General features: G+C 41.8%; 1 protein-coding gene across 3 annotated transcripts; it reads right to left on the bottom strand.

Annotated features, from left to right (window-relative positions):
• Positions 1 to 727: 727 nt before the first annotated feature.
• On the bottom strand, positions 728 to 10,065 carry angptl1b (angiopoietin-like 1b). 3 transcript variants are annotated; one of them, XM_079611724.1, is made up of 5 exons: positions 9,937 to 10,065; positions 6,766 to 7,540; positions 3,816 to 4,009; positions 2,545 to 2,815; positions 728 to 1,348 (listed from the first exon to the last, which is right to left on the bottom strand). In XM_079611724.1, exons 2-5 carry the CDS (start codon positions 7,514 to 7,516, stop codon positions 1,161 to 1,163), a joined length of 1,404 nt encoding a protein of 467 aa, XP_079467850.1. In that variant the 5' UTR covers positions 7,517 to 7,540; positions 9,937 to 10,065; the 3' UTR covers positions 728 to 1,160. The 3 variants fall into 3 exon arrangements, with proteins under 3 accessions (XP_079467850.1, XP_079467849.1, XP_079467848.1); XM_079611723.1 differs by lacking the exon at positions 9,937 to 10,065 and adding an exon at positions 9,348 to 9,543; XM_079611722.1 differs by lacking the exon at positions 9,937 to 10,065 and having other exon boundaries at positions 6,766 to 7,740.
• Between the last annotated feature and the right edge of the window lie 16,661 nt (positions 10,066 to 26,726).

The raw sequence follows: 26,726 nt of genomic DNA, 5'->3' as shown, positions 1-26,726 counted from the left end.
GAAACGCCAATACGACACAAAATGTGTACGTATACAGCTAAACGCGTCTCCGTGTGGACAGGGCCTGAGTTAGTGAACTACCGTTACACTGATGGAGTGGTAAAGCGCTGCACAGGGAGCGTGTGCTTTAGCCAGGAGCTGGACTGATGGAGCAGAAGGAAAACACACACAACAACCACAGACATTTGGCCCGTTTCCCTGCCAGCGGTTCCTCTTACACACTTTCCCCTGCGCCCACTGGATCTCAGCAGTTTCTCATCGTGCTTGATCTGTTCTTCTGCTCCACCAAATAACCTCTGATTCCTCCAGATTTCTCCTCCAGAGAAAGCGACGCTGTGTGTGTATTAAAGCACACGTCTGGACGCTTCCTGAATCTGTGTGTTTGATCAGAACGAACAGCAGAGACCAACGTCCAGACACATGAGTTATGATGTGTTAATGCCTATAAAACTATCATTTAAGAACATTTTGCTGAGGTATTATTTCTGAACGTTCTCTGAACATTCAAAACGTCCAGTTTATTAATGTTTTAAAAATGTTTTCTCTTGGTCACATGATCGTTAAGAGAACATTCCATTGTATCATTCTGCAATCATTATGGAAACGTTACTTTTGAACGTTATGAAACATGTACCATTTAAAAAAAACAATAGATGAACATCCAACTAAAAATTTCCAACAACAATGTTTTTATCCTAACGTTTGACAACATTATTAAAAACCAGATAACTTTGAGTGAACGTTTTATTAATGTTGCTGGAAGAGCGTTTGATCATAACTTGATCTCAGAAAGAACTTCTGAGAATGTTCCCTGTTATCTGGGAATACTTTATAAGCAGCAGGATAGATATATTTAGGTGTAGCTACTGTAGCAATAAGAACATGTACATGGAAGGTTCCCATGTGAAGTCCAAGTCTTCCTACTTGTTCTTCTGGGTGGAAAGCTCTTAATAGTCGTCACAGATATTAGAAATCTCTTATTTTATTTCAGTTTCATTACAAAATGGTGATGACGATCTTTCATCTCAAGTTAACCTCAAACATTACTACTAACACAGACTGGTTAAGTCGTGAGGCATAAGGACAGATGAATTCATCATTGATGTTTCCCGCTGGACACTGATGAAGTTGAAGTATGAGATCGGGGATCCGCTCACGCCTCAGTCAACGGGCCTGATCATCATACGCACAGACTTCATGGAGTAAAAACCTCCTCCATAATCGGCCCAGAAGATGCCGTCCTGAAACCTGCTGCGATACACTCCTCCTGAATACCACACGCCGTTCAGATTGGTCTGACCGCAGGCGCTGAACCACCAGCCGGCCTTGTGGAAATGAGCACAGTTCCCTGGAAGACAAGACGACCAGGGTTTCAAATTAACACCCAGCAAATGCAAATCACCTGTGACGGGAAACTGTCAAATCACGAGCCAATTTGGCACGCTATTATATTTACTCCCTTTGCTGGTGTACCAACCTGCGCAGATTCAGTGCAAACACTCGTAAGTCATTGTGATATATTAAATACAGCGTATTGTGCAAAATCTGTGCATATCTGGCTTACTTGAACACACACACGTCACTAAACAACAAATCACGGCACGCTGGTTCATCTGCACTGAAGCAATAGCAAAGATTAAAAAGCGTTTGGTTAACAGAAAATAAATTGTTATTTTCCAACATCCTACATGTGAACACACTACACACTACACACACGTCTACACACTGCCTCCGAAACTTTCGTTCGTCAAAAATAAAATTCGGATTGGGTTAAATTTTCTGTTTTTTGCATCCGTAACAAGCATTTTGAGAGGTGTTTTGACCATTCAGAGCCACCGTACAAGCAAAAGGCAAAATCCAGAATCCCTGGCGCGCACCTGTACGATGCCGCATTTTGATGTGTGTGTGTGTGTGTGTGTGTGTGTGTGTGTGTGTGTGTGTGTGTCTCCATACCTTAGCCAAACTGCTAGTCTCTGTTCAGAATCAATTAGTTGTTGGAAATCGGTGGTCTTGTATTTAATATGTGTATCCAGTATTGCTAGCAAAGCATCAAACCTAGCCACTGACATCCTGAAGTAAACTTTGAATCTCTCGGGATAATCCCGCAGCGAACTCTCCTTCCTCTCTACGCAATCTCAGGATTGGATGATGGACCCAATATTTCCTCTCTTTAAGAAGAGAGAGGACAACAAAATCTTCCTCACAGCTTGAAGACTTTTGTGTTGTTGTGCGATTTTTTCCCCCGCAACTGATTCTGACAAACCTGTCAAGCTTCGGATGACAAATACGAAAATTTCGGACTCGGTGTGCAAGGAGCTTCAGTCTTGCTTTGATTCATAAAATGACCTCATGGGCTTCACGAACACGTGTAAGCGAAGGCCACGTCGTGCTAGCAGGGAACACATCTTGATTTAAGAGCGTTTATTTGTACTTGAACACAAGACTTCACAATCCTCAACCCAGGGTGTTCAGATGTAGTGTGTGTAAAGGATCTGCTTGAGCCAGGGTTTGACACACCGTTAGCCGTGTGGCGTGTGAAAGCACCTGAGAAGGCGTCGTGGTCGTGGTCCAGCGTGGTGAAGGGCTTGCCGTTGTTGCTGGTCAGTGAGTCTCCAGCGTTGCCCTGGTACGAGCCCAGACGCAGACGGTACGCCTGGCTCTCCGGCTCCAGGTGGAAGCTGCTGTACGCCGCGTAAACCTTTTTACCCATCCAGTCCTCCAGCTCCACCAGCAGCTTGTAGTCCTCCTGCTTGCCCAGGTTGTAGATGTTTTCCAGACCCAGCCAGTGTTCGCCATCCACGTTTCCAAAGCCTTTCTGGAGGAAAAGGAAAAGAGAGCCGTTGAAAACGCTGTTTTCATTACGATCTGGCCTTTGAAACACTGGAAAGGCTTCTTTGATCAACTGGGCTTAGCTGATGATGGATGTTTCAGATACCACCAGACTTTACCCGGCTGATTTCAGCACATACTGCAGCGTATTATTATTTCATGAGTGAACGAGTGCACGAGTTCAGTTACAACTCAAACACCCCCGAAGCAGCTCATCAACACTGGAATGTGTGTTACGGTGAGGTTTAGGAGACTTCACTGTGTGTGTGTGGGGCTCGAAAGGAAAAGACCGCTGACACACGAGCGCAATCACAACAAATGGACATGAACCAGATCCAGCTGTTTGTTTCTAATGTTAGCAGACGCCTCTCTGACACACGCTCAGCAACAGCGTCTGTGATTCTCTGAAAGTGTCTAATGATATCGCAGCTCAGAAAGACGTGACCCAGATCAAGCAATTATTATATTCTGTATAGCTTTACCAATATACCCAAAAGACTGTTATAAAGCCCCTCCTTCTGAAAAGCACACTGTGCTCTGATTGGTCGGCTGGAGCAGTGTGTTGTGATTGGTCGAGTGTGTTTGGGAAATGTCCCGCCCCTCACCATAACCGCCAGTTTTACACACTACTAACTAACTCAACCAGGCCCCGCCCCTTTATTCTGCGTATTAATTATTATAATGAGGAATATTGTGACGTGTTCGTTCCCGGAAGAAACTCAAGACTACAATGGAGGCGTTTCAGGAGTTCAGAAACATAGACGCTGATATAGAGAAGAACTGGAGCTTTCTCATGATCACACAGCAACACTACACACTGAAGACAGATGAAGATGGGGGTAAAAATAGAATATGACCTCTTTAATATTATTTACCAGTGTTGTTAGCACAGAGGGACCTCCACCTCTAGTTTTATTCCTGGATAAGTCATCCGTTACAGAATCATTTAACTCTGCGTTTCATTGATGCATTGGCCATCGCTATACCTTATAGCTGTCCCAGTTCCTGAAGAAGTTGACTGACCCATCGCTCCTCCTCTGGATGAGGGTCCAGCCGCCTCGGTCCACGTCATGCTCACACCAGGCCTGTACAGGCGTCTCCGAGCCCTCCGGCGTCAGCAGGTACGCCCCGCTGGCGGTGTGTCCCGCCTGCATCACCTGCACACAGTCCCGGAACGGACCTCGGGACACCAGAACACACTAATGAGTGCTGATGAGGAGGGAAGGAGCAGTAGTAATACTCTTCAATACTGACAGTCATCTCCAATTGTGCTGTGCTTTTCAGACTGTCCTTTTGTTCTCTGTAATTACCTGATCATGCCTAAGGATAACAGTTAAAAAAAGTGAGTGAACTAGCTCAGTTTTCTAGATTGAGTAATAGTCTGCATAGGCCTATTGTATTAATTTGTATTGGGTCTGATTAGGCTTTGGTATATTTTATATTGTACAGTTCTGATATGCTTTTACATTCATCCATTTGGCAGATTCTTTTACCTAAAGCGACTTAAATAATAATAATAATAATTCATTACATTTATATAGCGCTTTTCTGGACACCCAAAGCGCTTTACATAGAAGGGGGAATCTCCTCAACCACCACCAATGTGCAGCATCCACCTGGATGATGCGACGGCAGCCATATTGCGCCAGAACGCCCACCACACACCAGCTTACTGGTGGAGAGGAGACAGTGATGAAGCCAATTAGTATATATAGGAGGATGATTATGAGGCCATGATGGACAGAGGCCACTGGGCAAATTTGGCCAGGATGCCGGGGTTACACCCCTACTCTTTCGAAAGACATGCTGGGATTTTTAGTGACCACAGAGAGTCAGGGCCTCGGTTTAACGTCTCATCCGAAGGACGGCGCTCTTTTGTCAGTATAGTGTCCCCGTCACTACACTGGGGCGTTAGGACCCACACAGACCACAGGGTGAGCGCCCCCTGCTGGCCTCACTAACACCTCTTCCAGCAGCAACCTGGTTTTCTCAGGAGGTCTCCCATCCAAGCACTAACCAGGCTCAGCCCCGCTTAGCTTCAGTGGGAAACCAGTCTTGGGCTACAGGGTGATATGGCTGCTGGCAATTGCATTCTGGACTTGCTGGACTTGCATTGCATTCAAAGTCCTTACGGACGACTGCCACTCTGATGCAATCCGACTGCTCGGCCCCGTTGCAAGCGGCACAACCTACTATTTATGATTAATCTCAATTTATTGTGCACGTCTTAGAAATCTAAACGAAATCTAAATCCCAGCCAATTAGAAGAGTGTGTCTCTCTAAGCGCACTGCATTGGCAACCAAATCACTCCAAAATCACAGCCAATCAGAAGAGAGTGTGGAGAGTCTCTCTGCAAGCACATTGCACTCACAACCAAATGGATAAATAATTAAATTCATAAATATTACACCATTTTAACATTATTAAAAATATATACTGAGTGACTGAATCAATCATAGATTATACTTGTTTGTAGTGATGTATGTCTCGAGACCGGTCTCGGTCGGTCACGGCCTTGACGGTCTTTGGTCTTGGTCTCGCTGTCTCAGACCGACATAGTGGTCGGGGGATTTAGCAATACAATACTGCAATATCCACGACGACACAACGTTCGATAATGCAACATTATTATTATTTCGCGCCCTTCAAATGCAACCAATCACATGCATGTATTTTTTTGTGACACAGCCGTTTCGCCTATTTTAACATTGTATATCTTAATGGTCCAGTGGTAGACCTTTCGCCAACCGTGTCAGAGGTCCTGGGTTCGAATCCGCACTTGTATGTTTTTTTTTTCTCATATAGTTTTTTTTCTCTCATCAAAACCAAAAAAGGTATGTTTTGTGATTTCACCAGAACTAATAGTACCAGAGTATCCGCAACGGATTGAAGCGCGCGTCCGAGTGAAGACGAGAAAACACTGTATCCGCACCACTGATCGCAGCGCAACGAGCACTTTGATCACTTGATTTAAAAAACACATATCAGTGACATGATGGGTTTTAACTTCATTCAGGAGATTTTGGGTAACTGCACAACTGACAGATGACTTTGAGCGCACCGCCAACGGTGTGTGTGTGTGTTGTTTGATTACAGTAGTGTATTTAAGATGGTGTTAGACGAAATAAATGGTCTTTTAAATATCATCTGCATATCTCCGTTGTGTTGACTAAACATTAGGCCTAATCCAAGTTTATAATTGTGTATCTTTAATTTGATGTTATGATTTAATCAACACATTAAGTATAATTTCAACTGGTTACATATTTCTCATTCTTTAGACAGTTGTTGGAGGAGCAAGATGGTGTTGGAGGTGTTTGATGTTTTGTCAGATGAACCAGTCATGTCAGTCCTCAACAGTACACACAAGTTAAGGGAGTCTCAATCCTCTAATAGTGCGGTAACAGCCGTCATGCAATTGCTATAGTTAATCTCACCCAGTCTGCAAAAACATTTACAGTGAGCTCACAGTCACACACACGACATGGTCTGTCTCTGTTGTTCTGCATGTGTAGTTGAAGTAATACCGTCTAATATGTATTGGATGTAAACTGCGGCTGAACCCTAGTATGCTGCTGTTCTTGAATTCATACAAGATATTGCTTAGCTTCAACACTAGTCCGGTTTTTCCCCCTCCGGTCTCGACTTGGTCTCGGTTTAGGCGGTCTTGACTACAAGTCTATTTGTTTGTTCACAGTTTGAATGTTCTCGGGGTTTTTTCATTTAATTTGAGTATCTGAGGTGAATTATTCATTGTCTCTTTCAGTACGGTTATAAATTATATTTAATCTCACATTAGATGATTTTAACATTAAATAAAAGACACCTTTTATCATGTGTGTCGTGGCGTCTGATGCTAGGTGTCATGGAAACGACGAGTGTGTGTTGGCAGACGTGTGTTCTGCTGTGTAATGAGTTGATCAGTGATGTGTTACCCTCCAGACTGGCGTTGGCCTGACGAGTTGGCCTGTCCTCTGGAGCGGGCACGCCGGGGCTCCTCTGGATCTCGTTGGAGAGGCGGGGCGCGTACACGGGGATGTTCTCCGGCACGACCTGCAGGAGCGGCGGAGGCGGCGGCTCCCGTGGGTGATTCCCGTACACCTGCAGGCATCGCTCCTCCAGAGCGGCGATCAGCAGAGACTGGTTGTTGACCAGCGCCGCCAGCGTGGAGAAGCGCAGCTCCAGCTCCCGGTAGAGGCCGGACACCCGCAGCACCTCCGCCGTGCCGTTCAGGACCCGGGCCTCCAGCGCCGCCAGCTCCAGGGAGTTATCCCGCTTGCGGATGATCTCGTGCAGCAGCTGCATGTACAGCTGGGTGACGCGCGAGTTCATGTTGCGCGACTCTTTACGCAACAGTTTCATTTCGTTGACCATGTTTCCATCCACGTCCACTATCAACCGGAGCCTGTCCATTTCAAGCCTCTGCTTGGTCAAGATCTCGTGGACGTCGGCCACGTCTGTCTGCGTCACGCGCTCTTTATCAGGCAGAGACGGGCCCTGGCTGGCACAGATCGGCCCTGTGATCCTCTGCTCCGGGACCAAGAACGTGTAAGAGCACTTTTTGGGTTCCCCGTCTTCTGCGAGCCTCCTCTTTCGGCTCGGGACGGGCCCCCTGGAAGCGCTCTGGCTCCGTTCACCGGTGACGATCCAGAGAAGAGCGCACAAGATCCAGGCATGAGGACTCATCGCAGCGCAGCAGGAGATCCGACCCTGAGACACACACACCACAGAGACACACACTGCATTTACTGGATGATGCTGCACATCTGTTGATATGTTTTCCATTCAATGACACACTTCTGAAATAACAGCAACTCTGTGAAAGATTTGCTGTGTCATTTTCAGTTATAAGAAGCACTTATCAGTGTGATGTTAAAGGAGTCGTTCACTTCAGAATTAAAATCTCCTGATAATTTACTCTCCCCCACTTCATCCAAGATGTTCATGTCTTTCTTTATTCAGTCGAACCTTTCAACGTGATTAAGTAATGTGTGGCGCATCGCAGCTAGTGGAAGACCAGCATCTGTGGTTAAAACTATATAAATGTGTATTTTGTTATAAAATGTTGGCTGGTTTGTCTAGATAAGACTCTTATTCCTCGGCTGGATCGAGACTTTGAAGCTGAAACTCACATCTGGACCTTCGACCCGTTGGACCACTGAAGTCACTATATGGAGAACATCCTGGAGTGTGTTCCTCACAAACCTTCATTTCTTTTCAACTGAAGAAAGAAAGACATGAACATCTTGGATAACATGGGGGAGATTATCAGGAGATTTGAACTCTGAAGTAAACGACTAACATCACACATTCAGGTGCAGTCTGAACGGTCTCAGACACAGATGAGTTTAACAACATCTCCTTTCGTGGCTCACAGAAGAACGAGGCTCACATGGAGGAATGATGACAGAAGGCAGTATTAGTGTTTGAGTTTCTGTGAGGAGCGTTTGGCCGTCACACGACAGCTCACGGTCAGGTGAGTTTGCTTTCCATCTTATTAGTGGTCCAGTTTTTCCCTTCTCCGCTCATGAAAGGTCTGGTTTCTCGTAAGAAACCCAGTGACTCCTTCAGCACAGGTAGCGTATCGCTGTCATTCAAAGTGGAAACTCATCTGTGATTTGTAAGGCTTCAGTGCTTGCTTTCTAAATGTTTTCTTGCTTTTATACTTGCTTTCTAAATGTCAGTGATGCTTTAGCTTCTTTAATGCAGCTTTACATAGAAATGAAGAGTATGACATTAAAACGAGAGATTTCACTGTACGTGTAGCCTGTGTGTTTGTCATATTGCCAAATTGAGTCTGAAGAAGGGATTGTCTGTACAGAAAATGGAAATGTGTTTGTCATGAGCAGAACTGCAGCCTGGCACGACTGATGAGTTCAGTCACAGTAATGTGAACATTATTCCAGCGGTGTGGGGAAGGCGCTCGGGGCCGGCCGCCTCAGAGTTTCCCTTACCAACGCTCTTTCACAATGTAATCCAGAAACCAGAACGATCCGTTGCCATCCCGAGTCAAAGAAAACAAGCTAGGTCAGATTTTCTTGCAGTTCTCTGTCCCGTTATGTAGAGACGGAAAGGTCAAATAATAAATCATTTGAGAAGCTCTGGAACGGCTGAGTTAAAGGAGCGCTTGAGAACAAATGCACATTGTTGAGGCATGAAGGATGTTTGTGTGCATGCAGCGGGATATTATTTATTAAACTATGATCCCAATTATTCACAAAAATGAACAAAACACAGACACTTTTCAGACTTGTATTGTTTACATTTGTTGAATATGAATTAATAAAAAACACCTGGAGAAAATGGAAAATGATCTGTTATTCTACCCCAAAAAAACACAGTCACTTTAAGTTAAATTCAACAATACCAGAAATCCTGCACAAACATTGGCAGATGTGTCAGGAGTGAACTACTGTACTCTACATTTACACCCATAAAGCGTCTTCATCTGAACATGAACATGTAAGACACGTAAAGCTCATTCATGCGCTAGCAGTAACTGGAAAGAGTTACTCACAGCAACAGTGTCTGAGAGCTAGACGAAGAATCTGCACGGTCTCGCTGGACAAACCAGTCGGGTAACGGGACGTCCGTCTGAAGCCGGTCCAGGACTTGTTCTTAAGCTCACACTAGAACTAATAGTGACTTTCATTCTGGTTTCTGGGGATCTTGAGATGAAGTGACGGTTTGTCCTTCAGCATAGAGGCGTACATGCAGCTAATACATCCATAGACAAGTAGTGCAAACATTTCACTTTATGTATATTTGAGTATTTGGGGCGTAAGATGAACACAGAATGACGGCTGCTCTACAAACTTCCACAACACTGAGTCCACATCCACCACACTCAGTGCACACACACTTTATACGGTGTGTTATAGAGCACACATTATTATTATGCAGATAAATGTTCTGTTGTGTTTTTATTCTGTTATTACAGTCACGAACCATCATGCACACTTCACTGTGTCATGCAATCCAAAATTAATAAAAGCATGTACATTTAGCTGTGTATAATAAGGGTTTTCCTTTCTTTCTCTATGACAACAGAAGTATCAACAGACCGGCAGAGTAAAAGCAGCAGAAATCAAGTTACAGTCACTGACCTCTGCGTTCTCCTCCGTCCTCCGTCGACTGGAGTCTCTCCTGCTGTAGATGTGTGTGTGTGTGTGTGTGCGTTCTCCTCCGTCGACTGGAGTCTCTCCTGCTGTAGATGAGTGTGTGTGTGTGTGTGTGTGTGTGTGCGTTACTTCTGGATCCTCCGTCGACTGGAGTCTCTCCTGCTGTAGATGTGTGTGTGTGTGTGTGTGTGTGTGTGTGTGTGTGTGTGCGTGCATGTACGTGTGTGTGTGTGTGTGCGTTCCTTCTGGATCCTCCGTCGACTGGAGTCTCTCCTGCTGTAGATGAGTGTGTGTGTGTGTGTGTGTGTGTGTGTGTGTGTGTGTGTGTGCGTTCCTTCTGGATCCTCCGTCGACTGGAGTCGCTCCTGGTGTAGATGAGTGTGTGTGTGTGTGTGTGTGTGTGTGTGCGCGTACGCGTGTGTGTGTGTGTGCGTTCCTTCTGGATCCTCCGTCAACTGGAGTCGCTCCTGCTGTAGATGACTGTGCGTGCGTGCGTGCGTGCGTGCGTGCGTGCGTGCGTGTGTGTGTGTGTGTGTGTGTGTGTGTGTGTGTGTGTGTGTGTGTGTGTGTGTGTGTGTGTGTGTGTGTGAAAAATGTCAGACAGAAATTAATGTTAACGAAATGAACACTGCCTTGTATCCGAGCTGCACCAATCACAGCGGGTTCTCTGATATAGGCGGGCCAGAGGCGAGAAGACGACAGCGCTGCGACGTCGAAGTCATTAGTAAACACTGCAAGATGGCTGTGGATGAACACCAGCTGTTTGAAACGGCTTTGGCCGCTACAGTGAACGAGTTAGACTTGGCTTTTCTCTAAAAGAGGAACAGAAGACGGCGCTCGAATCGTTCCTTTGCAAGAAGGACGTTTTTACAGTTTTGCCGACCGGATACGGCAAGAGTCTAATATAGCAGGTAGCTCCGCCGGTAGCTAAGCGCATGGGGCTTAGTTGTGATTGGTCGTACTAGTATTATCCAATTGCGTGCAGTGTGATTTTCAAACACATGCTTGGTGCCGCCCCTCGAGCTGGGTGATTTATATTACTCGATGCCAGACCCTTAATCTTTCGGATTTGGGTCTGGATTTCCAGGCTAGCAGTTCCTGGATGTTAAAGTTGAATTTACTGTCAAATTCTGAATTTGCAAAGTGAAAAAAAAATAATGGACCGAAAATTGACTGTTGAATATTATAGGTTTTTAAACTGTTTTAATATTTTTGAAGTGAAATATTAAAGGTGAATATGGATTATTGGATTTTTAATAATAAAAATGTGTTTGAAATGTTTTTAATTTAAATATTCACAGCTTAAATTTCAACCCAAAATGCAAGCCCTAAAAATACAATGCATTAAAATGCAAGTATGGTTAATGCAATGCATTTTTTTTTTCAAGTAGTGCAAATCAACATGCTTTTTTGTTTCAAAAACATTTGGCATTATTTTACTTCCATACCCAAGACCAGTGATGCTAATCTAATCTGACCACTTTTTTCAGTAACGAGTACGCGTTACTATTTCCAAACCAGTAAGCAGATTAAAGTTACTTATCCAAGTCACTGTGCGTTACTATTTTCGCCATTTTCCTCAGTAAAAATTAGGGCTGTAGTGCGATATGAAACCGAAATCGCGACACTCAGATCCACGAACCTGTGTCGCGGTGTGAGAAGGCAGAATCGCGAAACACCCCTTCCAACTCCCAGAGTTATCCTTCCCGTCCAGATCCAATGCTACCACATCTTTTAATTACTATTAGTATTATTTGAAGTCAACATTATAAAATATGTAGACCTACACCACAAAACTAGTTGAGGATACATTCTTTAAAATTGGGCAATTCCATTTGACATTGTGTATGAAACCGTGACATTTGTAGTAAAAAACTTGAAATATACATTCTCAGAAAACGCATTTAATACCAATATATTGAAACGTCTCTTTATATATCCATACTCCCTTAATAAAGGAGTCCATACATTAGAAAAATATCAGACTACACACATGTGTTTTATATTTAATATGAGATAGACACTGCGCAAACCAAAAGTAATACTACCCACCGGATGAAGAAGGGTTGGCTCTAAAATATCCATTTTATTTTATTTTCCGTGTTCGCGCGTAAAAAAGACGTGACCGGTCTGAAAGCAGCACTAAAAGACTTGGTGCTTTTTCACAGAGACCTCAAACAGAAAGCAGAAAGCATTTCTTTAAAGTGTATTTTGTTTTGTATTAATTGTATAAATCGCCGGAGGCGCCGGCGCGTGAACTGGAGCGCGTCTCATAAATGAACCAAAACTCAGCGTAAGGTAGCCTACTTGCCTCACAGACCTGAGAAATGTATCTATATTGAAATGTCTACTTTTAAACAGAACAATTCGAAACGTAAACAGACTGTTCTCTGCTTATGTAATCCGTATGAAATGAGCATTTCTCTCTGGCGCGTTCACTACTCATGGTCCGTTCACACCGGACGCGAATAGCGAGTCAGGCGCGAGTGATTTCAATGTTAAGTCAATGCAAAGACGCGTTACGCGCGTAAAAAAATCCTGCGGCACGAATGAGGCGCAGAGTGCGTCGCAGTAGACGCGAATACGCCTCATTCGCGCATCAAGTTGGCGCAAATTTAGCGTCTGGCGCGTTACTTGCGAATTATTTATAGTGCTTTTTGTGCATTCGCGCGTTTGACGTTAATTCGCGTCTGCCGGCCAAGTTGAAAAATCTGAACTTCTGCGTCAATTCGCGCCGCGTTAACCAATTAGGAGGCTGCTTGCTTCACGTGGCATAAAGTGACATAGGATTATGATCGCTTCAATGCGGGACAGCAGGTCATCAAACTGGGCGCGGGACAGGCGGAAGTATCACTGAAAGCGGCCGTCATCCAGGCGCGGCTCCTGGAGCAAATGGTGAAAAACTCGCCAAACTGGGTTCGCCTCCGAAGGGTCTGGTGGACACAAATACGGCGACGATGACCCCTACGCCACCGTTCTGCTCTCCAGAGCAAATACAGAGCGGTGACTCTCTCGATAAATGATATATCAACATAACACATCTTGTAAAAAGATGGCCGCCAACGGGTTTCGAAACTTTCGCCTCACGCGCGTCAATTTCGCTTCAAACTTATGTTTTTAAACTTAACTTTCAAACTTATGCGCGAATGGACACAAAGTGGTCAAGCGTACAACTGGACGCGGCAGGTGCGAATTTGACGCGCTATTCGCGTCCGGTGTGAACGCACAGTTACAGTGAAGATCACGAGTCAGCATCGTCAACTTCATCTTTGCAGCAGACACTGACAGAAAACACTTGTTTATTAATAAACAATTAAAATGTCTTCTTGCTATATGTTTGCTTGCTATACAGCTTTTAGGTGCTTTAATGGCAGCGCCACCCTTACATGTTACATTAACTATTTTGAGTTTGTGTCAGATAAAGATGGCAATATTAAGGTTCATTGTACAATCTGGTGGCGACAAAGTGCTATCTAGCTACAAAAAAAAAAAAAAATTTGAAGAAACATTTGGAGTCAGGTCAAGAAAGACTGTCATTATTATTATTTTTTTACACAAGTATTTATGTTAAGTGAAGTAAAGAAAGACTGTCATTTAGGGATGTCCCGATCAGGGTTTTTTTGCCCTCAAATCCGAGTCCGAGTCATTTGATTTTGAGTATCTACCGATACCGAGTCCCGATCCGATACTTCTATAATACATTAAAAAAAGGAAGAGCGAAAAAACAGATCCAGGATGTTCCTTATTTTTTATTTAATTCACCTTATTTTAACATTCAACAACTCTGTTAACAAACAGAGCACTTCTGTGAGGTAGCTTGAACAATCAAGTAATAAATAACATAAATTCTTCACTTTTGGTGATGTCAACAAAGTGATGTCATGCCGCACGTGTTGCTGTTTCTGTGTGGAGTCAAGAGGGTCTAACTCTGTGCCACCGCATAACTATAGATGTGTTAAAAAATAATGAGAATATATATACATATATATCTGAGTCCTGATCGGGAGGTAACGTCCGATTGAGTCTGAAACCACGTGATCGGGCCCGATTTCCTACTGTCATTATTTTATTATTTTTAAAACATGTATTTATGTTAAGTGAAGTCAAGAAAGACTGTCTTTATTTCATTTTTTATAAAAACTTATAAAGTGAGTGTTGGCACAAACGTTTGTCAATGCGGCGGGGGTGTCGTCGGCAGCTGCTGAAAGTAGCTAATAAAGTAACTTGTAATCTAACTTAGTTACTTTTAAAATCAAGTAATCTGTAGAGTAACTAAATTACTTTTTAAATGAGTAATCAGTAATCAGATTACTTTTTCAAGTAAATGTGGCAACACTGCCCAAGACCCATGCAAATTTAGAAAGGTAATCTTCGATGTTTCCTCATCTTGGCTTGTAAGTTTCAGTAAGTTTAAGTTTTTTACTGCGCACATCTTCATGAAGGATTGTGGAACATCACCTCATCAATACGGGCCTGTGATTCCACACCGCTTGCACTGTCTCTCCAATCACACATATGAACTGATCCTGCAAAATGAACGTTTAACTGCAGATAATATTACATATTCCAAAACAAATAGTAACTGAACAACTCACTCTTAAAATAAAAAAATAATGCTACATTACAAGCATTATTTCTAGAGTGATATATTCAATATTTATGGTGGTTCTAACATTGATTATATGTATTAAATGTATAAAAGTCTTCGAGTGTTACAATATTGGATCTGCATTTAGCAAATTTGACTTTAAGTCATTTAGTAATTTTAAAATGATTTAAAAAGTCTGTTTAATTAAAATATATATATTTTCAGCAGCCAAATTCGTCGAACACACCCACACGCGAACATATTATGATGTAAGAAATTATTAGAATCCAATCATAGATAAATGATTGAAAACCTGATTAGTTCACCTCCCGAGTCTATTGCGTCTGTCTGCGATGAAAATAATGTAATGTGTTACACTCTTAATCGCAATAGCAACTGCCATGTTACGGTGAACATTTTAAAATAAAGAAAGCATCAAGATATACTTACTTGACTCATTATTGCAGTATAACGTCTCATCTGTAATCAAACGTGGCGTTCTCTTCCTGATTGCGCAGCTTCAGTTTCCTTTCCTCACGAATCGCGATTACAGAAACATTACAGCGCATTTTTCAAACTCTAGTGAAGTAGTGCGTCATCGTGACGTAGTATTTCTGGCGCATGCGCATTCAATAAAGTTAATATATTGCATGCATGGTTATATTTCAGCTTTTTAATTTCTGTTCAAACTCATTGTGTTGTTAGACTCTGTAAGTTCACAAAACTTGACTCATTCACCTAACTAAAAGTAAATTATTTTATAGTGAAGTGTAGTCTAATTTTATATTAAATGTATTTTGACTGAATTTAAATGCAAATTAATTTTGTTTAGATTTGTTTAACTTTGCTCACAATTAAATGTGTTTAATTGACTTAGATCAACATAATGATATTAAAAGTATTCTCTACACAGATGTAAAGTACAATACATTAATATTACATTAAGAACTCCTCTAATAAATTACAGTTTATTGTCAAATATGTACAAATATTATGTAGAAAACTGACACTTTTAATTGAGTTCATAGAGCAGAAGCTGGTGATAAAAAGGTCAACAATAAGTTGTACTGGAGTATACTGTATAAACAAATGTTTTGCAGTTTAGAGGAAAAATACATTTCAAGTGCATTAATGCACACAGTATATATTATAGACTAAACACATTTAAAATACATCAACAAAATAATTTTGGACAACACACTTGAGTTGAAATTAAAATAAATTATTTTCCATGTTTTCCATTAAAATTATTATTTTATTTAGTATATTAGTCAATACATCAAAATAACTCAATAATTATTTAAAACACTATAAAATCATAATTATTTTAAATGTATGTTTAAGTAAAACTTATGTAGACATTATTACAAAGTGCATTTTTAAAACATGCACTTACGTGTGTTTATAAATATTGTGATGAAAGTGTACTTTCTTTAAGTTAAACTTAATTAGACATTATTACAAAGTGCATTTGTGAAAAGTGCACTTAAGTGTGTTAAGAAATATTGTGATGAAAGTGCATTCCCTTTAAGTTAAACTTAAGTGGTCTTTAGTTTGAACTATATTATATTATCTGCAAGTGCACATTTCAAAAATTATACTTTTATGATTTTAAGCACACAAAAAGTATGCTTTCAATACAATTAAGCACACTTCTTTTTCACAAGGACAGACTGATGATATATTTCATATTTCCTTGAGAACAGTTGAGCTGTTATTGTTCTGAACAGAGTTGAAAGATGCGTGTAATCATCAGTGAGTGTTGCTCTGCTGCCCTCTTGTGTTCACAAACATTCAGCTCCAATATTTCCGTCATGTTTCCAGATTTACAGTTTTTACAGTCGCTAGGACACATTTCTCAATACTTATGCCACTTTTTCTTCACTCTTCACACAGTGAGCACAACAGAAGTGTGTATGGGATAAACTGTGGATCATTTATCATTGCTTTGGCACAAAATGCATCACCGATACTGATGCAACAGGAATCAGCTGTGGTTGGTCCAATTGTCCAATTGTTTTTATATAATTTAACTTTTAGATTAGAAATATATTTCATTACAATATTACTGTAGAAATGTGGCAAATTGCTGTTGTATTCAGTTGTGTATTATGTTATGTTTTGAACTTAAGTTGAGCAGTTCTGAGATCAGTGTGTGAGCGTGTGCAGATCGGACTGTAGACACACAGAGTTGTGGCGGTTGTTGTGTTGAAGTGAGAAAATAATTTACCGGTATGTAATTTGAAAGATGTCGTCACTGAATGCATTTTGTGCCAAAGCAATGATAAATGATCCACAGTTTATCCCACACACACTTCTGTTGTGCTCACTGTGCGAAGAGTAAAGAAAAAGTGAAGTATTGATAAATAATAATAATAATAATAATAATTCATTACATTTATATAGCGCTTTTCTGGACACTCAAAGCGCTTTACATAGAAGCGGGGAATCTCCTCAACCACCACCAATGTGCAGCATCCACCTGATGATGCGACGGCAGCCATATTGCGCCAGAACGCCCACCACACACCAGCTTACTGGTGGAGAGAAGACAGTGATGAAGCCAATCAGTGTATATATAGGAGGATGATTAGGAGGCCATGATGGACAGAGGCCACTGGGCAAATTTGGCCAGGATGCCGGGGTTACACCCCTACTCTTTCGAAAGACATCCTGGGATTTTTAATGACCACGGAGAGTCAGGACCTCGGTTTAACGTCTCATCCGAAGGACGGCGCTCTTTGTCAGTATAGTGTCCCCGTCACTACACTGGGGCGTTAGGACCCACACAGACCACAGGGTGAGCGCCCCCTGCTGGCCTCACTAACACCTCTTCCAGCAGCAACCTGGTTTTCTCAGGAGTCTCCCATCCAGTACTGACCAGCTCAGCCCCGCTCAGCTTCAGTGGGACGCCAGTCTTTGGCTACAGGGTGATATGGCTGCTGCGTAAATGTGTCCTAGCGACTGTAAAAACTGTAAATCTGTAAATGATTGTGTTAAGTCGTATTGTCAAAGCCGTATTTAACTTCCAGCTGTCCGTGTTAATGAATCATTAGCATAAAGCTCATCTCTGTGAAAAAGAAAGCCTGTAATACTCAAAATAGTGTGTGTGTGTGTGTGTGTGTGTGTGTGTGTGTGTGTGTGTGTGTGTGTGTGTGTGTGTGTGTGTGTGTGTGTGTGTGTGTGTGTGTGTGTGTGTGTGTGTGTGTGTGTGTGTGTGTCTGTTAGTGTGATCTTTTAGTAGAACAGAAAGATTACGCCAGAGAACTTCATAAGAAACCAGAGAAGAGGAAGAAGAAGTCAGGCAAGACCCATCTTCCGAGTTATCAGACAAGTTGAGAAGAAGGTAATAAACACTAGGTCAGGTTCAGTGTTTGTGTTCATCTTATGTTTGCCTGTGACACCCAGATGTGTTCATTGAGTTAACACAGTCTCACCCCAAAACGTCACATACTGACGCGTCTTGACCATTCGGCAACATACGACGAAAAAGGTACCCTTTAACGTCCATATGTGACGATTCGGGAATGGTTGGGTGGGTTTAGGTATGCGTTAGGGTACCGCTAGAAGGCGCTGCTGGTGCGCTTATGTCTGCGTCTCATATGGACGTTAAAGGGTACCTTTTTCGTCGTATGTTGCCGAATGGTCAAGACGCGTCAGTATGTGACGTTTTGGGGTGAGACCGGGCTGATTGAGTTAATACCCGTCACCTGTTACCTTGTCTTGTTCATTAGTGGTTATGAGGTCATTTGTCCAGCTGTGTCTGGTTTCCCTGTTCTGCTCTCTGTGTATGTAAGCCCTGTGTGTGTGTGTCAGCGTGTCGATGTTACGTATCGTAGGTTGTGCTGTTTCGTTGTTCCTGTTTGGGAGTTTGTTTAATAAATTAGATCCTGCATCCTTCCCTGCGTGATGTTGTGAGTAGTGGTGGGCAGATCGAGGCTTCGTGAAGCAATGAAACAGTTGAAGCAAATGTGCCATATTGTTTCGAGGCTTCGAATCAATCCGACACCCGTCTCAACGGTGACACCTAGTGGTCATTTGCAGGTGTTGATCTGAAACAACATTGACGAGCCATTAAAAAAATTGTTGTTTTTTTATTATTGTATTTTTCTAATATGTGACGCTTGTAACCTATAGGCTCCTCACTGTGCATAATGTTATTTTGGTCCTGCAAAATGAATATTAATAAAAGAAATCAAGCCACAATGTCTCACATTTTTAGAGATTTTTATTCAAAAATATTAATTTCTCTGCTGTGGAAGGACTTAGCTTACTTCTTTTTTTACAGATAATTTCTCCAGCCTTTGAAAAAATCCTCTCACAAGGGACACTTGTTGCTGGCATGCAAAGATATTTTTTAGCTCATACAAATGAGGAAAGATTACTGCTCTCTCTTTCCAGTAAGTTAGTGGATCATGAGTTCTGGGCATCTATCTATCTATGTATCTATCTATATATCTATCTATATATCTAGATATGTATCTATAATCTATCTATATAGGTATCTATCTATTAATCTAGCTGTCTATATTTATATCTATCTATTGATGTGTCACTATATGTAGGCTATACTCTGTCTGTCTCTAGCCTATCAGTCAATGTGTTGTGTAAATTTAAATTTAAGCCTAGCTTATAGCTAACTAATCAAATCGCACTATGTCACCAAAAATCCGCTATCTCAAAATCAAACTCCTCTCACAAAAAACAATATGCGTTGATTTCACTTTTATACAGATGTGCGATCGTGTGGTCTGTTCCCGACCGTGTCAATCAAGCGCTGATTCGGCGGATCACACCTGATGAAACACTTGTGAAACACTTCGAGGCTTCGTTTGGCCATAGTCACGTGACATGGGTGTTTTGAATCACGCTTCGGATCAGTGTTTCGAAACATCTGCGCTTCGGGATCTCGCAAAGCTTCGGAACGACTGTTTCGCGGCAGCCATCCCTAGTTGTGAGACGGTTTATTTCAGAAAGTCAATTTAAATGCGAAATATTACATTTGCAGGAGACGTTTGGACCGCTTGACGCATGATTCAAACCTGCTGTAAGAAAAAATGATGTGGACGTCGAAGATCTCAAAAATGAAGTTTATTCCAGCATAGCAGTGGCAAGGTACACAAAACACCTTGGGTTCACCGGCGTCAGAATGAACCCAGAACATCCCAATCTCAAACCTTTTATCCTGATACAGTTTACAACTCTTAATGTAAATGAAATCAGAACAGCAAAAGGTTTAGGTGATAAGATCTATCTGAAGTGATCACATCTCGGATCTTGTGTTGAAACAGAACGGTCAAATGTTTAAGGTGACAAGCTATTTGAAGTCCCTGTAATCAAAATGGTGGTTGGTTGCCCTCTGTGATATTTACATATTACTGAGATTGAATGTAATTGTCTCTATATGATAATTAAACTCTTTTAAGTGAAGGAACATTTTGATATATATATATATATATATATATTGGAGTTGAAGTTGTTAGGAACAGACCATAATTTCTTATACTGCCGTGCAACTAAGGTGTAGTTATTGATGTCTGTATGCGAAGCTGGTTTGGTGGTTTTCTCATTTCTCCGCATTAACAGCTCAGCGTGTGTTAAGGTGCCAGTGTTTTAAACAGCCCTGTGTCCGGTGGTGAGAGCTGGATGTGTTTAGCAGCTGCGAGTGAAGAAACTGTCAGATGTATGTTAAGCTTTCAAGCGTAAGCTGCAGAAAATAAGATGTATGTGTGCTTCTTGCAAACTTGCCTTAACTTCAGGTAATTCCGAGGCCAGTTGTCCTTGTAAGGAATCGCTGCATTGTTATGACAGCCCACACTCTTAAGACGGCCCCAATCACAGAATCACAGGCTTTGTGTCCGGGTCTGGGGCCACAATCCGGGTGAAGACTGACATGCGTTTCTGTTATTTCTTCCTTTTTGTCTTTGAATTATTCTGAATTTTTCTTAAGTAAAACGAAGCCATCCTTTGGTGATTCGGAAAACTTTCAAGACACGTTTCAGAGGGATTTTTCCTAGAAATATATTTTATTGTAGTTTAGATATTGATACTAGCAACCGAATCCCGGACTGAGCCGGTTAAAGGATCCTGAAACCACGTCTAGCATCTTTAAAGCTACACTGTGTAGGAATGACTCCCATCTAGCGGTGAAACTGTATATGACTACCAACTGAATATTACTCTCTAGCCCCTCCCACTCCGAGGGCGTTTTAACTGCTACGGTGGCCGGATTATTTCAAATCTGCCGGCAGTCGTGAGTAATCTCCCCTCACATTCGTCACGGCGCCGCTGAGTGTGAAAACGCGAAAGGCGAAGCTTGAATCTCCAGGAATGTCCCTCTTTGGCTAATGTATTTTAGAGATGGAGGCGCAACATGGCTGCCGCCATTCAGGCAGCTCACCCGTATGTATTATATAGCAGATTCTACACGATTAGTTGGTAGAAGTAATTATACATTAATGAGCACATATCATTTTGAAAGAACAAAGTGGTTTTTGCAAAGAATCAACCTAAAAAGTTACACAGTGTAGCTTTAACCTGCAGGTAAGGGCAATGTATGATCGTAATCGATAATGGGGATGTTTTAGAATGATTTAGAGGTCACAGATGTATACAATTACAAGTGTGTGTGTGTGTGCGTGCGTGTGTGCGTGCGTGCGTGTGTGCGTGTGTGTGTGTGTGTGAGACCTGTGCTAATTGAAAGAAAACAAGTTGATAAAAAGATTGAATCCAATATTTGGTGATGTAGCATAATGAGAGATTTATAAACAATCTTTTGTAGGCCGGTCATTTTTGACCAGGAACAACACAAGTGTTACAATGTGGAAAAAACCCACACAAAAAGTATCAAAACATTTTTGGGAAGGTGTTAGACTAGTATATTTTAGTCCAATGTAATAGCAATAACATTAACTTGCATTTCCAGGTACGGGAAAGTCCTCTCCGGGCCGAAATGACCCGAACACAACAGACGTAGAAATAAACTTGACTGTCTGTTGTTTAACTCAACGTTTTAAATTAAGCTCAATACTGAACATTAGTTATGTGTGCAATGAACTGATTCTAACCTTGTTGTTGTGTCTCTTCAGCCTAAGGCCCTGTTTACACGAGAACACTCGCGGGTGAAAACGTAAAAATATTTTATCGGATGTGCCTTTCGTTTACACGGCGACGGCGTTTTTGGGGCTTAAAAACGCAAAAAAGTGAAACCACCCTCCAGAGTGGAAATCTTAAAAACGCTCCACCGTCGCGTTCCCGTCTAAAGGGTAAAAACGGTAAAAACGCTAAAGTCTTCTAGACAGTGAAGGCACCGATCACCGGCATACAGTGCTCCACATCAGCCCCCTAGCTGCCTGGAGTGCACACTACATCCAATCACACACTTTTGCGTCACCATATGCACGCAGATTTCCCCCCATAACACTCGTCTAAACGCAGAATAAACAGTGATAACGCAACGCCACTTTTTCATTTCTCTGCTGTGGGTTTGTGGCAGTGATATGGTGAACGCAGGGCTGCCCACGATGACACTGTTCTCACGCAGAGACTGAACACACACTGCTTCTGCCTCAGTCTGACAGAGTGTGTGATTCCACGGCCTCCATCAACCAAATTGTGTGTATATATAAATATATATTATTCCTGAATCTTCTGAGCGTTCACAATTTTTTTTCTTTTTTATTCTTGGTTATGTGAACGTTAAGGGAAGATTTATCATTCTTCAAACATTATGGGAATGCTACTTTTGAATGTTCTGAAACAAGAAGCAACATTTAAAAACGTTACTAAAAACACTACATGAACGATATATAAATAAGGTTTTTGTGATGATGTTTTGAGGACATTATTAAAGACCAGATAACTTTGAACATACGTTTTATTAACATTACTGGAAGAATGTTTGTTCATAACTGTGCCAGAACGTACGTGTGTGTGTGTGTGTGTGTGTGTGTGTGTGTGTGTGTGTGTGTGTGTGTGTGTGTGTGTGTGTGTGTGTGTGTGTGTGTGTGTGTGTGTGTGTGTGTGTGTGTGTGTGTGTGTGTGTGTGTGTGTGTGTGTGTGTTTGGACCCCGATCAACCATGATCGTGGTTGTGTTTTTGATGGTGTTTACTTTAAAATAGTTTGTTTTTTAATTTTACAATTTTTATTTATTTGATTATTAGCTTTTCCAGTTTGAGAAACACAAACCAACACCGGCTTCATCATCTTCATCAGTGCATGAAGCAAAATCCAAACACTACTACGATCAGACCATCATAGACATGTTGAATTGTACAAGTACTTCATCTGAAATTCATGATTCAATCCCAGTCTGGTCAGTATAATAGGCAGATCCTCAATCACACACTAATGTGTCTGAGCTCACGTTATAATGAGCGTGATGTCTCTGTGTGTGTGTGTTATTCTGGGCTGTGGTGTGTAGTGTGCTCGTCTGGTGGTGTGTTTGCTGAGACTCATCTGTAGCCTGAGGAGGAACACACACCTCTCGCTCCTCGGAGTCACGAGCGCATCCACGAAGAGAGATGTTTCCATCCTGACTCTCCTCTGCTGTTGTTCCGGTGGAGAATGAGGGAGGAATGTGCTGCGGGTCCACACAGGTTCAGCCCGGAGCATGTACACACACACACACACACACACACACACTTGATAGAGGACAAACACTTCACATCTTGAATCTTTAGCAGATAAACTCATCTGAAAGCACTCCCACTATCACATATATCAGTTGAACTACACTGGAAAACACAAGTGTGGGATAGTTGTGGATGTCCAGATGGTTTCTTCATATTCAGAGTCGTTTGTAGTTTGTTCCAGCGTCACCATCACCCGACACTCTCACACTAGCTGTGTTTACGTATATATATATATATATATTATGTGAATTTTGCGATATCATAAAAAACGCTGGTAACACTTTACTATAAAGTTCATTAGTTAACATTAGTTAATGTATAGTAATTGACATGAACTAACAATGAGCAATACTTTTGTTACTGTATTTATTCATCTTTGTTAATGTTAGTTAATAAAATACCGCTGTTGTTTGTTCATGTTTGTTCGCAGTGCATTAACTAATGTTAACAAATACAACCTTATAAATCATATAAATCCCCCAGTCTCCACATGCTGTCAGAAAATAATGGCCAGATGCAGTTTACACAATAAATTAAACGTATTTGAACCTTACAATAAACGTCAATATTTAAAACGTTTATTTAGACTGTTACGACCCCAGTATGGGTCATATTGTGTGGGTTTGGTTGTCTGTTTGTCTCTTGTGTTGTAGGTTGGAGTTGGAGTGAGTGACGTCATGATGACTGAGGGTTTACACCTGTGCTAGAGCTGATGCCGGCAGATAAAGCAGCTCCCTTCAGTCGTGACGGGGCGCTCTCCTCTCGTGCCATGTTGTCGTCGTCATCGTCTTAGTTATTGTTTTATTCCCGTTTCTGTCTAGTCTTTTACTTTTACTTTAATAAATGTTATTCCTTTTTGCATACGAATTAACGTGTCATCTCCTTCTTTGTCGCGGCTTGTGAGCCGGCCGTGACAAAATGGGGGCTCGGCCGCTCGTTTGCTAACTTGTGCAAATTCCTGTTATTTGTCGGCATGATTTGGAAGCGTTTTTGTTGCGTTCGGTTACTTTGTAATGAACTTGGCACGTTCATTAACTGAACGTAAAACCGGAAGAATGTTGTTTGGGTAACGCTATTGTTTTGATGTCTAATTCGTCGTTTGGAAGGAAATGCGCGTTGAAATTATTTGTTTTGAGGACATGTTGCTGTATCATCAGTTAGCTATTCTATGCTGTTTCTAAGAGGTAAGTGACTTTGCAAATCTTATCGTGGGGAGAATTTTGTGGATGTTCCCTTGTTAGGTGTAGCTGCTTGGTCCCTTTTGGAACAAGTAGGTAATGTAATTTTTTTTTATTTTTGTGTGGTGACCGTGAGTAGAGCAGTTGTCTCGGGAGCATGGCCGTGGTATGAGGTAGTCGCCAGCGTGCTGGTTGCTTTTCTTGTACCAGCGGGAGTTGGTGCTTAAATACCCCTCGCCAGTAACCACACGAAGATTAGGGGTGAGTTAGTTAGTCGTTTTTTTCTATAGATAGGGAAAGGGAACCTTTTATTCCTACCACGTGAGGTTTGTAAGTCACTTTATATTAATTGTAACATATTTTAGAGGAAGTATGTCTAAACTTGTAGAAAAGTTTATTATTTCTCCCTCTGGAGCATTACTTGAGTCGTTTACAAAAGATCAGTTATTTATGATTGCGGATCATTATGGAATCGAATTTGAGGATAAGAGATTAAAAGAGAGTACAATTAGAGAAACACTTAAAGCAAAATTGATAGAACAAGCTATATTGACTGAAATGTCTGATACAGCTACTGCTCACATTAAACCAACTGTTGGCACTTTAACTTTTGAACAACAAGAAAGGTTATTGCTGTTACAGCTTGAAACGGAGCGTGAGAAAAATAGAACTAAACAGTCAGATATAGAGCTGCAGAAATACCGCTTGGAGATGTTAAGAGAAGGCAAAATAGATGATGGTTCAAATTCAGATTATGCTTTTCAGGGTACTTCTAAAATGTTTGACACGGTGGGAAACTTGCGTTTAATGCCTAAATTTAATGAACGAGATCCGGATACATTTTTTACCTTGTTTGAACGGATTGCGGAAGCGAGAGGTTGGCCCAACAAGGAACGTACACTACTTTTACAGTGCGTGCTTACTGGCAGGGCTCAGGAAGTTTATTCTTCTCTTCCCCTCTCAGATTGTAACGATTATGACATCGTAAAAGCAGCCGTTTTGAAATCGTACGAGTTAGTACCAGAAGCGTACAGACAAAAATTTAGAACATTGTCCAGAGGTGTTAATGTTGCTCATGTTGAGTTTGCTAGAGAGCTCAGTACTGCATTTAATCGCTGGTGTATGGCATCTGACGTAACCACATTTGAGGAGTTGACTGACTTAATCGTGCTGGAACAGTTTAAGAATTCTGTACCTGCTCGTATCGCAACATATATAAATGAGCAGAAAGCGGACACAGCTGCTAAAGCTGCCGAGTTAGCTGATGATTATGTGTTAACACACAAGAGTTTTGAGTTTCGGAAAAGGGATGAATTTTTCGAAGATAAAGGGGATCGTATGTCCAGAAATTCGTCTCTTATCTGTAATTACTGCCATGGTAGAGGGCACTGGAAAAGTGAGTGCCCAGTGCTTAAAGCCAAGAGTAAAGGCGGAAAGGCTCTTCGCATCAAACCAGCGGCTCTTGTGGCACCCGTGTTAACTCCTGTTAATTCATTGTGTGAAGGATTTCCTAAGGCAGGTAACCTTTTAGAAAATGGTGATTATGCGCCTTTTATCACCTATGGACATGTGTCGATGACTGGTACGGAGAGAAAAATTCCAGTAACAATATTAAGAGATACGGGAGCTTCGGAATCTTTTATATTGGAGGATGTGTTGCCATTTTCAATTTTTAGTGATACTGGTACTAGTGTTCTTGTTAGAGGAATTGGGTTGGATGTGGTGTCTGTTCCTTTACACAGAGTAACGTTGTCATCTGAGCTTGTGAGTGGTGAAGTGGTGATTGGAGTGCGTCCATCATTGCCCGTGGATGGGGTGGATATAATCATGGGGAATAATTTGGCAGGGGGTAGGGTGTGGCCTGATACCTTTTCACCTCCTGTGGTTTTATCTGTTCCCCTTTCAGGTCCTGACGAGAGTCACGAGAACTACCCGGAAGTGTTTACGGCATGTGCGGTAACTCGTTCCATGACCTCTGCTCAGCCCAGGGTGACCTCTGATTCTGCTGTAGTCAAACCTTTCTCTTTGCCTGATGACTTTTCTGTTTCTCCTTCTGAGTTGCTCCAGGAGCAGCAACTTGATTCTTCTCTCCATCAATTATTTGAGAGTGTGATGTCTTCTGATGAAATTAGAAATGTTGCTCATGGTTATTTTTTGCAGGATGGAATGTTGGTGAGGAAATGGATTCCTCATGGTAGTGATTTTGCTGGGGATCCTATCATGCAGGTGGTCGTTCCAGAGAAGTATCGCTCACTGGTATTGCAGATTTCCCATGATAAACTTGCAGGTCATTTAGGGGTAAAAAAGACCTATCACAGAATCCTTCGTAAATTTTTTTGGCCAAAATTGAAGAAGGATGTGTCACAGTATATCAA

The sequence above is a fragment of the Phoxinus phoxinus genome (assembly GCF_949152265.1).
Source record: "Phoxinus phoxinus genome assembly, chromosome: 5".
Taxonomy (NCBI): domain Eukaryota; kingdom Metazoa; phylum Chordata; class Actinopteri; order Cypriniformes; family Leuciscidae; genus Phoxinus; species Phoxinus phoxinus.
The sequence above is the reverse complement of the archived record's forward strand: the minus strand, read 5'-3'. Positions and strand labels throughout refer to the sequence as shown.